Raw genomic sequence first — 15,090 nt, forward strand, 5'->3', positions numbered from 1 at the left:
CACACATTTTCATTATTCTATCTGTCTTCTCTTGTTTAGGGACAAAAGGCCAAAAGCATGTGTTGCGTCCAGAGTCATTAGAAGGGACAGATGAAGAGGACCCAGTCAGTGCTCTAGAATGGGACCCTTTGTCAACTGACTATTTACTGGGTGAGACACAATATGAACAACATCACCAGTATGTTGTTAGCTGGAGTGATTTGAATTTGAAATAAGAAACATGACTTTCAATGTTATTGTACAGTTGTTTATCTGTGTTTTCTGAGCAATTACAATTTAGTACCATAAAATAACAAACACTTAACCAGATTTATTCATGTAACCCATTCAGATCCTATATGATCAAAACCTTCTTTCTATCACAGTGTCAACCCTCCATAATGGCATCAGGCTGGTGGACAGCGAGGCCTTGGCTTGTATCTTATGCTTCTGCCTTCCCTCAGCTGCTGCATCAGTTCAGTGTTTGGCCTGGGTCCCCTCTGCACCAGGCATGTTCATCACTGGAGGTAAAGACTAGGCATTTCTGTGTGGAATGTGTATGATCTGGCTTCCCTTCAGCCTTCAGGCTTTCATCTCGACATACATTACAATCAACACAGACAACAAGACTAACATGATGATAAAAGTACACAAAGCCACAAATCAGTGCACTAATTTGTTCACCTGAATGATGGCTGCTGGAACAAAGCTGTTTTTATACCGCTTTGTTCTGCACCGTGGTACCAAATACCTCAGTCTAGAAGGGAGAAGCTGAAACTCCCTGTGCAAAGAGTGGAGCCGTCCTTTAAGAAGGAGCCGGTTATCCGTTGTAACTGTCTGGTGTTCAGGGACTCTGGGCCTGCTAGACCATTTCACAATTTGATGCAGAGACTTTGTTCTTTAACGAAAGGTTTCCAAACCATGACACCAAAGAAAACAATACAATTGATTCAACAAAAGCACGATAAAGTAAGGTCATCATGCCAATGTGGAAATAGGAAATAGGACAGTTTCCTCAAACAAAACAAACGCTGGTGCCCCTTTTTGCACACAGCTTCACAGTTTTTCACAAAGTTTTGGTCAATAATTGTCCCAAGATATTTCTAAGATTGCTCACATTCCACTGTCTGACCATTTATGGATATGACTTCATGTGTGTGGGCATGTTTTCTAAAATCAATTATCATGTCTTTTGTTTTAGATTTAAGATAGGACTTCACAAAGTCGTGGATGACCGGACCGTGGCTGGTCTCATTGCCCTGGAGCCCACTAACAAAAACAGAATCATCTGCATACTTTAAAATGGTCCTATTTCCTATGCTCTGACACATATTTGTGTAGAGGATTAATAGTAGCAGTGTTGTTGCCTGAGTTCCTCTGTCAATGTATGGATGCATATTAATGAATACATTTGGCTTCTTAAAACCACAGTGGTACTTATTATTATGCACATTTAGTTTTTAGACTGAGTTTATATTAATACAACCCATTTAATATGAGAGGGCAGGTTTACAGACAGTACAAATATTCAACACATTTAGATTAGGAGAGAGACCTTTAAAATGAATTGAATTGTCTCTATCTGTGTGTCAGACTCCCAGGTTGGAGTGTTGAGGGTATGGAATGTGTCTCGCTCCACTCCTTTGGACAGCTTCAAGTTAAAAAAGACTGGATTTCATGCATTGCATGTCCTAAACTCCCCACTTGCCAAGAAAGGTAGGTACATTTTGGACTAAAATCTTTTGAACTTACAAAAGTGGTATGAACTGGAAAAACCCATACACCACAGCTTTTGTAATCTGCCGAATTACATTCTACAAATGCAAGTTTTACATTAAATCCAATGAACAACTACCAAAGCACAACAGATGAGATTGAACATCTCTTTATGTCTTTTTAAAAATAAACACTGAGAATAAAGCAGCCATTTGAACACTCAACGCAGTTGTAATCCTCCTCTTGTAGGGCTTCATTTGATTAGCTCAACAGCACTCTGTGCCTAAAATAAGGTTGACTAGTAAGAAATGTATGTATTATCTAAGATTTCTAGAAGAACACCATAGATATGTTCTCTACAGCTCAGAGTTCCTGTTCTCCCAGTAAAAGTCACCACACCAGTTCCACCAGTGAGGCGGTACCTCCCCCAACCCTGTCTCAGAACCGGTCCTTCTCTCTGCCTCCTGGCCATGCTGTGTGCTGTTTTATGGACGGAGGTGTGGGACTCTATGATATGGGGGCCAAGAAGTGGGACTTTCTACGGGACTTGGTATTTTATAACATCCTTTGTAAAGCCAACAGCCTACACATGACTGAATGAAGAAGCCTTGTGCTGTGATTTTTTGACTTGTTTTAATATTGTTTCCAGGGTCATGTAGAGACAATTTTTGACTGTAAGTTTAAGCCAGATGATCACAACCTGCTGGCCACAGCTAGTTTTGATGGAACCATCAAAATCTGGGACACAGACACACTAACAGCTGTTAACACTTCCCCCGGCAATGAAGGAGTGGTCTATTCCCTGTCCTGGGCTCCAGGTATTGTAGCTTCACCTTGACACACACAAGCACATGCATGCATACAGCCGACACAAAAATCTATAACCAGGTTTCCACCTAGAAGTTCCTGGTAATTTTAGTCCCCTGCTGCATAGTATTTACTACTGCACGTTGGATGTAATGAATGAAATGCAGAGGAGGACAATTAAACTAAGATGGTCTTTGTAACCCATTTTCTCTTATTTACAGCACTGCTGTCCCTTCTATTACTCGCCCTCTCTGCTTGCACATGCGATTTCTAAGTCTTTTAAAAAAGTCAGAAAGAAACCTGCGTTAATGCGCTTTTATAAGGACTTTGATATGGAGTGAATAAATGAGGAAATTAAACAACCTCTGTAAGAGGAAGGAGACAGAGAGAAATTAAGGATTTGTTAAAGAAAACCTGCCAGCAAGCAAGTCAGGTTCAGGAGTCAGTTACTATGGTAACAGACCCAGTGTTTAAGTTACCTTTCTGTAACTTATAACCCATGGTAAACCTGCTTTCTGAAACAAGACCCAGTGTCTTTGGGGGGTTAAATGCCCCCAATGACTTAATATAAACCCTGGCCCCCGCGGTTGAAAAGCAATGAGTTCCTCCTAAGATTCCTAGTTCTGAGGAAAAAGGGGGTTTAATGTATGAAAGCTTTTGCAACCATGAAGAACTATGGTTACCTTTGTGTGTCAGGAGACCTGAACTGCATTGCAGGTGCAACATCTCGTAATGGAGCGTTCATCTGGGACGTCAGGAAAGGAAAGATCATCACTCGCTTTAATGAGGTTACTTTGACTTTCATTTCAAAATGACTTTGCAAAACAAATCTGTGTATCATTTATGAAAATCAATTGTTAATCACTTGGATTAATAAATTAGAATGTGGCTGCTGTCTCCCCTTTTTTAGGCTGACAATCTGAAAAAACGTAATACAATTTATAAGTGAAAATGTGCTTGTATAAATGATTACATAGTGAAACATCTGACTCCAACTTATTCAAAAGTATGGATAGTATGATGTGTCTGCAGTGACAACCTCTTTGTTATCCTCCAGCATGGTAAGAACGGTATATTCTGTATATCATGGAGCCATAAAGATTCTAAGAGGATTGCTACTTGTAGTGGAGATGGATTCTGGTCAGTCCTCATTCACCCCGATACCTCTATTCTGACAATAAAAAAGCACAATAGTTGTCTTTCATTAGAAGTCTTACATGTTTATTTTGTTTTCACTACAGTATCATCCGGACCATCGATGGTAAAATCCTGCATAAGTACAAACATCCCGCTGCTGTGTTTGGTTGTGACTGGAGCCAGAACAACAAGTAGGACCTTAATCCATCTGCCATGTTTCTCAGTGGGGTGTTCAATAGGCATTGGAGAGTCAGATCATTCTTTCACTTATTTAAACTGTTTATATAAAAACTAGATCTGAGAGACAAACTTGTTTTCAACCACACACAATATACTACTATATAAACAAAACAGGATTACAAAAAATATTTTTTTTTAAGGAGGCAAATGAAAGTTAAGAAGAATAAAAAAAAACAGGAGAAATTGGTGAAGAAAACAAAAGTATTTGTGAGAAAGGATGGAGACCAGTGCAGGTGGGACAGTTGGTGTGAGTGCACAATTACTTTCAATGGTAAATCAGTTCCAACCCTGTCTAAAGTGATGTTTTTTGCACATTAATACTGTTGTGACATTTGGTAGTTTTCCACACATCTTCCTGTTTCTCTTTTCAGGGATATGATAGCAACAGGCTGTGAGGATAAAAATGTTCGTGTGTACTACCTGGCCACCAGCTCTGATCAACCTCTGAAAGTCTTCACTGGGCACTTAGCTAAAGTATTCCATGTTCGCTGGTCTCCACTTAGAGAGGGAATACTGTGCTCTGGATCAGATGATGGGTGAGTGAAAACACAAATATCTAGTGTTAATAAACACTATTCAATAGGTCTTTTCTTAGATGAGATGGACATTTATTGGGAATCTGTTTCACTGTAAATGATAAGGTACAAGAACAAGGAATAAAATAATATTGCGTAACATAATGCGTATGAGTAAATGTATTGATTGCAAAATATGGATGTGTGGATGTGTGTGGACATTGTGTCTTAACAGTATGTATCTATTGATAGGCAAATATAAAATGTGTGTGTCATTTTGAAGCTATAAACGTAATGTAATCTTAAAGTTCAGAAAATGTGGAGGATCCAGTCCAATGGCTCACAACTACAGGAAAACATTTTTGTAGAGAGGTTTTTTAGAGTTGACAGGTTTTGCACATCAATACAACAGAAATATGTTGCATTATTATCTGAGATATTAATGCAAAAAAATGTTTGTCAAATAAAATAATGATGGATCATTAATAACTCAAACTCTGCAGTCCTTGTGAATATACCTGCATTTTATATGAGGAAAACAGTCTTTAAAGCTTAAAGTAATCATTAGAAATGAATGGAAAGAGAAACCCCCCCTTTCTCTGTGTGTGTGTGTGTGTGTGTGTGTGTGTGTGTGTGTAGCACTGTTCGTATATGGGACTACACACAGGATGCGTGTATCAATGTGTTGAGTGGTCATGCAGCTCCTGTCAGAGGCTTGATGTGGAACACAGAGGTTCCTTACCTCCTCATTTCAGGTAAAAGTATTTTTTGACCTTATTTATACCGACTGTTTTGTTTTTACATTCTTTAGTAACATGACAATATGTCACCATTTTGCCATTTGATATGGCATAATATTATGGCAAATTACTAATTACATCTTTATCATAAAAATTGGCCTGTAATGCCTTTTCCTATTGTTGGTGCTGCACTTAGATCAGTGGCAGTTTTACTGACATGTGTATGATGTACAATGGACTATATTTATAGTGATGGGATTGTGCTGTCAGAGGTTGTTGAATTCAAATTGCAAAATGTTGTTTTATTTTGTAGGTTCCTGGGATTATACAATCAGAGTGTGGGACACAAGAGATGGCACATGTCTCGATGCAGTCTTTGACCACGGAGCTGATGTCTATGGTAAGACAGATCAACCTGCTAGACTTTTAGTAGGGCAGATACATGATGAGTGTCAAGTATTCGTGTGATGAAGTGAAGGTTGGTCACTTAAAATGCAATAAAAGCTGTCAGTTACTTAGAGGGAAGTTCCTTCAAATGCCTTATAAACTGCGATAGAATCAAACTGCATACAATATATTGGGTTTAGAAAGACAGTTACTTAGTTAGTTATTTCGTCAATCATGGACTCAATTTTACAGGTGTTTTGGGTCTTAACATTAGACACCCTCAACCGGACTACCCCGTCGGGGCTGATTAAGCCCTGAATTGTGTTAAGGTAGCACATTATGGCACATGTCAACCTTCTTCTACAACAGCTAATAGGAAGCCTTTTTAGCTCATGGTTGCTCATCTTCTTTGTAGCCCACAAATCCCCAATAGTCCCAGGGCCGATGGAGAGATTGGCCCATGTAGAGCAATTCAACAGGCTACTATTCTACCAACATTCAGCAGCCAGATCTGCATACTTGGCTCTCTTCCTTTCTTGCATTTACATCCAATCTTCCCAGAGGACAGTTAGCTAAAGCAAAACCTCCTACTTGGTTGCCAACATCAGGACCATGTCTGGCCTGATTGTGATAGCTCCAATAATATCTGCAACCAACCCTCATATGTTCATTCTTTCCATTGACAGTATGCTGCCCTCAGTATATGTGCTGTGATACACCTTGGCAGTTAGACAAACTCTTTCCTGACATCACGACTCTGAAGACAGTTGTCCGTTGTCCACAGGTTTATTGACGTAAGAAAGAGTAAAACTAAAACACACAAAGGGCATAATGAATACAAACAAAATGCTTTCTTGTTAACCTTACACATACACACAATGTAAATATACTGATTCTTCAATGAAATAACTTGCTTTATTTTTAACCGCTACTTTTATGTATTTACTACTGATTTACACATATGTTCCTATAAACCACTGTATTTTAACATAACAACTCTTTATTCATATTTATTCTGTCATATGAACACCATTCATAGCGGAGTAGTCATTAACTATGACTCAATGGACTTTGTGCATAAAACTTCCCAAACTAAACATTGTCACAAAAATAATCATCTGCAATCATAAGTAACAATAAAACAAATCAATACATACCAACGATGCCATCAAAAGGCATAAGATGCAAGCAGACTCAACTGGTTTGTAAACTAAGCCATGCTCTTTTTTCACTTCCTGATTACAAGTCCCCTAACAAGTTACAAGACATTTCCTGTTTCAAAATAAAACGTCCTGTTTCAAAATAAACATATAACTTACTGATTTGACAATTGTAACAAAACACTCCCCGCCTGGCGTGAATACACGCCACTCAATAAATCCTAGACAGTTCACTTCACTGGGCCTCTGGGGGGAGAAGAAGCACTATCTCAGAAACAGGCCTAAGAAAGATTTTAGTCACTCCTGTTCGTGTGACCTTGATCTCGACCTTTCGCACTTTCCCGTCTTCGCTGGGGAAGGTCTGTGTTACCAGTCCAAGAGGCCATTAATTTCTTGGTACTTGGCTATCCTTGAGGAGAACAACACTTCCTGGGTTGATGTTTGGATGAGTGGACTGCCACTTCTTGCGTGCCTGTAGTGTTGGGAGGAATTGCTTTCGCCATCTGTCCCAGAACCTGCTGCCACTGGCGCTTGTAGAGATCTGAAACTCCAAACTCTCCAGTAGGAGCAGAAAGGACATTCACCTCATGGGTAAGTTTGTCCTTCAGCTGAAGGAACATGGAGTCCAAGATTCTCCTTGCAAGACCAATCATTCTTTCCCATGTACCGCCAAAATGGGAGGCGTGCGGAGAGTTAAAGGTCCAAGAGCAACCTTGGCCTGACAGGTAAGTCTTCACAGTTGTGTTGTCAATGTTTGAGGGTATCTTCAACTCCTTGCAGGCGCCAACAAAGTTGGTGCCACGGTCTGAGCGGATGTGATTGACAGGACCGCGCACAGCAAGAAAGTGCCTTAGCGCGTTGATGAAGCTGGATGTGTCAAGGGATTCTATGACTTCAATATGAACCGCTCGTATGCTCATACACGTGAAGATTACAGCCCAGCGTTTACTGTGTGAATAACCTCCTCTTGTTCTTCGTGAAGAGACACTCCAAGGGCCGAACACATCAAGGCCGACATTCGTATAGGGAGGCTCTGTCGAGAGACGATCCACTGGAAGACTGGCCATCTTTTGAATTGTAAGTGGGGCTCTAAGCCTTCTGCAGGTTATACACTGGTGGATGATGCTGCTCACTTTTCTTTTGCCACCAACAATCCAAAAGCCAGCTGTACGGACAGCCCCTTCTGTAAACAGACGGCCTTGGTGATAGATTCGTTCGTGGTGATGCTTGATGAGTAAGGTTGCAACTTGATGTTTGCCAGGAATAATCACTGGAGTCTTTTCACTCTGATCAAGGTTTGCATTGTGGAGGCGGCCCCCGACTCTCAGAAGGCAGTGTGCATCAATGAAAGGATCCAGATTTTTGAGAGGGCTACATTTAGGGATCTGCTCATGTTTTTGGATACATCTGATCTCTTGACTGTAGACTTCTTCCTGTACTGCTTGAATGATGATGTGCGACGCTTGATCAGACTCCTCAACAGTGTATCCTGTTTTGCAGTGATGCCAGCCCTTACAAGGGCTGTTCTTCAAGGTCATGTTGAAAAGACGGGCTATGTGTATGAGGCGAACAATGGCCCGTGTTAGAGACTTCCAAGATGAGAACTTTGAGAATCGTTGAGAACCAAGCTGCTTGGATGTTGTTGTAGTACTCAAAGTGGACACCAGAGGGCGAATGTCTGGGTCTGAACCCGGGTCTACAAGCTCGTAGGTGCTCTCTGAGGCACTTGTCTCCGATGTGTACAGAGATTTGGGTCCACTCAGTCAGTTTGTGTTGTTTAAACGGCCTGCAGCGACAGAACGTGTAGCGTGGTTCTGTTGACACGTAGCGCCATTGATCTGGGTGGGAGGACCTTCGGATACGTAATACCCGGTTACTTACATATACATAAAAGCGCCTGCTTTCATTAGAAATGTAGCCAAGGACTACCTTGCTGTCTGAGTGGAAGGTTGTAGCATCGAGCTGAAGGTCTAGTTCTGCCGAGATTAAGTCTGCTAACTCCACTCCAAGCACTGCTGCGCAAAGTTCCAGTCTCGGAATTGTTTGTTCAGGACGGGGGGTCAGCTTGGCTTTGCCCATTACAAATCCCACATGGTTATTTCCAGCAGAGTCAGTTACTTTTAGATATGCCACAGCGGCGATAGCTTTCGTGGATGCGTCAGAAAAGACGCACAATTCCCTTCTGACAGCTGCTGGGGGTGAAGTTGTAGTGTAGGCTCTGGGAATAGAAAGCTGGGACAGTTCTTTCAAAGATGCTCTCCAAGATGTCCATGCGTCTTCCATTTCTTGGGGCAAAGGCGAGTCCCAGTCACCTTTCTCAGTTGTGAGTTCTCTCAGAATAGCCTTGCCTTGTATTGTGACTGGCGCTACAAACCCTAGAGGATCGTAGAGGCTGTTGATTGTAGACAAGACACCCCGTCGAGTGTAGGATTTTATCTCGTCGGAGACGCTGAAGTGGAAGCAGTCGGTCTGGAGGTCCCAATTGATTCCAAGACTACGCTGCATTGGTAGCGTATCTGCACTGAGGTCCAGGTCTTTAAGGTCTTTTGCACGATCTTCGGCCGGAAAGGCCTCCATGACCTCCTTGTTGTTTGCTGCGATCTTGTGCAGCCTTAGGTTTGATTTGGAGAGAACATCTTGTGTCTTTTTCAGCAGGTTGACCGCAGCTTCGACTGTGGGCAAGGACTTCAACCCATCGTCTACATAGAAGTCACGCATCACAAAACTTTGGACGTCAGGGTCAATGCGAAGCTCACTGACCTGAACAGACTGGTGCAGTCCATGAATCGCTACTGCGGGTGAAGGACTATTTCCAAAGACGTGGACCGTCATCCGATACTCCACAATGTCTTTGGAGGGGTCGTTATCTTGGAACCATAGAAAACGTAGGAAGTTACTATCGTCTTCCCTTACTGAAAAACAATAGAACATCTGTTCTATATCCGTTGTAAAGGCGATTGCTTCCTTTCTAAAGCGCATTAATACACCAAGCAGCGTGTTGTTCAGATCAGGCCCAGTCAACAGCACGTTGTTGAGCGACACACCGTTGTACTGGGTGCTGGAATCGAAGACCACTCGTATTTGTTTTGGTTTTCTTGGATGGTACACACCAAATATTGGCAAGTACCACTGTTCTTCATCCTCACTGGGAGGAGGGGCTAACTCAGCATGACCATTCTTGAACATCTTGTCCATGAAACTGAGAAAATGGTCTCTCATTTCAGGCTTCCTTTCAAAGTTGCGTCTGAGCGACTTGAGACGGTTCAATGCCTGTGGCCTGTTATTGAGGAGCCGTTGACGTGAGCATTTAAAGGGTAATGGAGCTACCCAACTGTTTGCATCTTTTGTTAGTCCTTCTTTCATTATTTTCATGAAGGAGATGTCCTGGATAGACGGAGCCATGTTGTTGTCGTCCTTGGTCTGCTAGAATATGTTATGTCCTAGGCTGTCAACATCACAGTTTGATATCTCTTCAGGATGTGTTTGGAGGTGGTTTGTGGCTTGGGTGTCACTGTATTTTTCCTTTACACGGAACATGTTAGGACACAGGTCAAAGAGAGTAGGGCGTCCCCGTTCCGTGGTGTTCGTGCAGAAGGCGTTGACTGTCGATGGTTTGTGAATGCGGCCTAAACATACATTACCCACGATGATCCATCCCAGATCCAACTTCTGAGCATAAGGTAGGTTGTGTGGGTCATTGACCTGTTTGCGGACCTTATGGACTCTGATAATATCCCGACCTAAGAGAAGCATAATTGGGGCTTGTGGCTCGATATCTGGGATGAGGTGTGCGACTGACTTTAGATGTGCGTGATGAAAAGCTGCATTGGGAGTTGGAATCTCACTTCTGTTATTTGGGATGTCATCACATTCTATGAGGCTGGGTAGTGGGATGCTGACGGTCCTATCCAAAGATTCCACGATGTAGCCACTGGCCCTTCTTCCTGTCGCTTTCTTTACTCCAGCACATGTTTTCAGTGAGTAAGGAGCACTTGGACTTTGGTCATTGAAGACTTCGAAGAACTGTGAACGAACTAGTGATCTGTTGCTCTGTTCGTCCAGAATCACGTACATCTTCACTGCTTTGTGAGCGTGGCCGGCTGGATACACATTCACAAGGGATATTTTAGAGCAGGATTGGTCCGTTACGTCTCCGCCACAGACATCTGTACATTTGGTGGTGACATGGGGTTGTGGAGAGCTATCCTCCTCCCCGCCATGCTCTGGAGCAGAGTCTTTGCCTTCAACCCAGGGAGCAGGTCCAGGATGAAGCGCTGTGTGGTGTTTTTCACTTTTACATTCACAACAACGAACATTAAATGTGCAGTACCTTGCAATGTGTGATGATGAAGCACAGCATCTGAAACAAACGTTATTCTCTTTTAAGAATGTCTTACGGTCTTCGATGGGCATTTCTCTGAATGCACGGCATTTGCGTATAGGGTGAGGTTTTTTATGGATTGGACACAGTTTGTCACAGTCATTGAATTTCGTTGAGGGCTCCCTAGGATCAGAGATGGCTTTTGGAAATATCTCTGTTTTGTGAACAGAGACTTCTCGCTGTCTGTTTGGCTTCCAAGCTGTTTTTCTCTGAACTGGGAGACATGTCTGAGTGAGAGACAAAGTAGTGTAATTTTTGACACTAGCTTCTTGGCTAACAAAGTTTACGAAGCAGGCAAAGGGGGGATATGAAACGTGATGTTGCCGCTTGTAGGATGACCCAACTGACGCCCACTTCTCCTGCAGACCGAAGGGGAGCTTCTGTACAATTGGGTTGACGCCTCTCGTATCGAGGAAAGAGAGGCCGGGTAGGTCTCCTTCAGCTTTGGCTGACTCTAGTTCCATTAAAAGATCACTCAACTTTGTTAGTTTAGAATAATCTCGATTTGTTATTTTTGGAAAGGGGTCGATACGTTTGAACAGAGCATCTTCTATTACTTCTGCGGAGCCATAAGATTGTTCAAGTCTGTCCCATATCATAGCCAAGCCTGCTGCTGGATGATTGATGTGTATTGCCCTTATGTGCTCGACGTGTTCTGCTGACTCTTTGCCGAGCCACTTAAACAGGAGATCCATTTCCTCGCTTGGTGTCAGGTCCAAACCTCTGGTTGCATTCTGAAAAGACCGTTTCCAGGCTCTGTAGTTCTGAGGTCTGTCGTTGAATTGAAGTAGGCCTGTTGCCACAAGCTCACGACGAGCAAAGTATCTCACGAAGTCGCTGATGTTGGAGTTGTTATTATTGGTGTTTGAAGATGTGGGATAGGATTTAAGAGCAGGATCGCCTTTGTCGTTTTGAGGTCCAAGACCTTGCTCAGGAGTGGCATTGTGGTTGTCAAACCGAACATTGCGTGTCCCATCGAGCTTTTCATCTTCATAGATGTAAGGCTGCTGTGAGATGAGGCGAGTTGGTTGAGAAGCTGCATTGTGGCCATGTGTATGATGGGAAGCTATATTGGCTTGGGCCGGATGGAATGAGTTGACTTCAGATTTGATAGATGAAGCTGGAGTTTCGTAGTTAGGGCTTGACCCTCTTATTGCTCCAACACCATCATCATGCAGCTGAGCATCTGTGTTTTGTGATTCGGCTTGATCAATCACAATCACATGTGCGTTGTGCAGCTTCCAAAGGACTGGAGTCCAAATTTAACATGGAACTATGTCTTTCACTATTTTTATATACCACAGCTTCAAGGGCTTCGGCCTCAGCCACGGCTGCAGCAGTTTCTTTCTTGTAATTGAGCATTTCTATTGAGGCTTCCAGCTTAGCTTTTTCTAGCTTTGTTGAGGCTTCTAGCTTAGCTTTTTCTAGATTTAGGCTCATTTCCTCTTCGGCGTAGGACATGCGTGCCTTTGCTGCTTCTGCTCTCGCTCTTGCATTTGCTGCAGCAGACCCCGTTGATGATACACTTGAGTATGTAGCAGAACATGTAGCGCGGGACCGCGTCTTTAATGAAGTTGCTTTCTCGGACATGGTGTTGTCTGGTGACGTACCTCTGTTTAGACACCGCTGTGATGATCATCCACTGGCTGCGTGAGATGACGTTGTTAGTAGCGTCTGCCAGCTGGCTGCGTTATCTTGCCCGCTAGAAAGCCGTTGTTTTACTATGCTGCCCTCAGTATATGTGCTGTGATACACCTTGGCAGTTAGACAAACTCTTTCCTGACATCACGACTCTGAAGACAGTTGTCCGTTGTCCACAGGTTTATTGACGTAAGAAAGAGTAAAACTAAAACACACAAAGGGCATAATGAATACAAACAAAATGCTTTCTTGTTAACCTTACACATACACACAATGTAAATATACTGATTCTTCAATGAAATAACTTGCTTTATTTTTAACCGCTACTTTTATGTATTTACTACTGATTTACACATGTTCCTATAAACCACTGTATTTTAACATAACAACTCTTTATTCATATTTATTCTGTCATATGAACAACATTCATAGCGGAGTAGTCATTAACTATGACTCGATGGACTTTGTGCATAAAACTTCCCAAACTAAACATTGTCACAAAAATAATCATCTGCAATCATAAGTAACAATAAAACAAATCAATACATACCAACGATGCCATCAAAAGGCATAAGATGCAAGCAGACTCAACTGGATTGTAAACTGAGCCATGCTCTTCCTTCACTTCCTGATTACAAGTCCCCTAACAAGTTACAAGACATTTCCTGTTTCAAAATAAAACGTCCTGTTTCAAAATAAACATATAACTTACTGATTTGACAATTGTAACAAAACAGACAGTTCAAAACCAGTATGTCTATATGTTTAACGACTATGATTATTAAAAGCGGCAATGTGAAGCGCCACTACGAAACAAAGCACAACTCTTTTGATCAAACCCACCAAAATTAAGGCACATTACAAAATACAAACTAAGAGCCAATATGATCACAATCCTAACACATTAATTCACTGCCCAACAGTGACGTTAACCGAGAAGGAATAGAGCTAAAACAATTCTCTCATCTCTTATTGATAATTCATCCAGTTCAATTGGAAAACCTACAATACATGTTGTTGAGATATTATTCAATTGAACTTTCTTTATTTGATCTGACAGTTATTGACTAAAAACAAACATTGATACAACTGCTAGGCTACATCAATATGTATGTGTGTGTGTGTATATATATATATATATATAAATTATTCAATTCAGTTTATTTTGTATGACCCAGATTAAAAAATTACAAATTTGCCTGCTTTACAATCTGTACACATAAAAGGGAAGAAAGCTTCAGGAGAGCAACTGAGGAGGATCCCTCTCCCCGGATGGACAGAAGCAATAGATGTACAGAATGAACAGTGTTACAGTGTTCAATTCAACTCATTCAATTAAATATGACAGAACATATTCATATAATGAGTAGATGGCATGGGCCACGATCCAGATAAACACGATCCAAGTAAACAGAAGGAGGTAGAGAGGAGGGGCATCAGCAGGGCCATGCAGGAGGCTAGAGGCAGGAGGTGTGCATTGAAGAGACATGATTTTGTCCAGAAGGAGAGAGGAGAGGAGAGGAGCTCAGTGTATCCTAAAACATCCCCCAGCAGCCTATAAGCCTATAGCAGCATATCAAGGGGCTGGACCAGGGCAAACCTGATTCAGCCTTAACTATAAGCACTATTAAAGAGGAAAGTCTTAAGTCTATTCTTGAATGAGGTGACTGTGTGGGAAGCTGGTTCCATAAAAGAGGAGATTGATAACTGAACGCTCTGTTTCCCATCCTACTTGTTAAGACTCTTAGAACCACAAGTAGCCCTGCATTTAGTGAGCGCAGCTCTCTAGTGGGGCAATATGGTACTACAAGCTCCTTAAGATATGATGGTGCATCACCAATCAAGGCTTTGTAGGTGAGGAGAAACTTGAAACTTGATTCTTGATTTTACAGGAAACAAGTGCAGAGCAGCTAATACTGATCTCTAATGTAATGTGATCTCTTTTCTTAGTTTTTAAATTCAATTCAATTCAATTCAATTCAATTCAATTAGACATTATTGTGATGTTCCAGACCTTTTGCATAAGCAAATTCTCTTCAACTGGGTCATTGAACCAACGGGAAGCAGCAGGGCAACTTTGAGTCTTAGACAACCACTTACATAGCAGCAATAAAATCACTGACATTCAAAATGTTTTGTTTTTCTGCTTCATCTTCAGGATTCACATGATTTGTTTTGCTTCATCACACAGAACCGTAAATTTGTAAAATGTACATTTCCTCTTATTTAAGGTCGGTGCATTAAGTATAATTTGTTTAATTTAATCTTTCTCTTTTTTTGTAAATGGCTTATTTTTTACATCAATGCTTTAGTTGTTAATTTACAGTAACAGAGCGTTTGTTTTTTACAGTGCCCGACTCTGGTTCTTTCACACCCCCATCAAGTTC

General features: G+C 41.7%; 2 protein-coding genes across 3 annotated transcripts in view; one reads left to right on the forward strand and one right to left on the reverse strand.

Annotated features, from left to right (window-relative positions):
- The window catches only part of wdr17 (WD repeat domain 17), a 42,806-nt gene that overhangs the window by 5,204 nt on the left and 22,512 nt on the right, over positions 1-15,090 (forward strand). The window contains exons 5-15 of the mRNA XM_034540164.1: positions 40-150; positions 366-506; positions 1,573-1,695; positions 2,058-2,245; positions 2,345-2,513; positions 3,199-3,290; positions 3,560-3,642; positions 3,744-3,830; positions 4,251-4,415; positions 5,034-5,149; positions 5,448-5,534. Of these exons, the coding sequence (XP_034396055.1) occupies positions 40-150; positions 366-506; positions 1,573-1,695; positions 2,058-2,245; positions 2,345-2,513; positions 3,199-3,290; positions 3,560-3,642; positions 3,744-3,830; positions 4,251-4,415; positions 5,034-5,149; positions 5,448-5,534 (1,362 nt within the window). The remainder of the gene's footprint in view (positions 1-39; positions 151-365; positions 507-1,572; positions 1,696-2,057; positions 2,246-2,344; positions 2,514-3,198; positions 3,291-3,559; positions 3,643-3,743; positions 3,831-4,250; positions 4,416-5,033; positions 5,150-5,447; positions 5,535-15,090) is intronic.
- LOC117735512 lies at positions 6,188-13,301 on the reverse strand. 2 transcript variants are annotated; one of them, XR_004609891.1, is made up of 3 exons: positions 13,254-13,301; positions 6,679-12,908; positions 6,188-6,331 (listed from the first exon to the last, which is right to left on the reverse strand). XR_004609891.1 is itself a non-coding variant. In XM_034540181.1 (2 exons), exon 2 carries the CDS (start codon positions 10,081-10,083, stop codon positions 8,194-8,196), a length of 1,890 nt encoding a protein of 629 aa, XP_034396072.1. In that variant the 5' UTR covers positions 10,084-12,908; positions 13,254-13,301; the 3' UTR covers positions 6,599-8,193. The 2 variants fall into 2 exon arrangements, 1 of the variants encoding a protein (XP_034396072.1); XM_034540181.1 differs by lacking the exon at positions 6,188-6,331 and having other exon boundaries at positions 6,599-12,908.

This window comes from Cyclopterus lumpus, chromosome 1, assembly GCF_009769545.1.
Source record: "Cyclopterus lumpus isolate fCycLum1 chromosome 1, fCycLum1.pri, whole genome shotgun sequence".
Classification (NCBI taxonomy): Eukaryota; Metazoa; Chordata; class Actinopteri; order Perciformes; family Cyclopteridae; genus Cyclopterus; species Cyclopterus lumpus.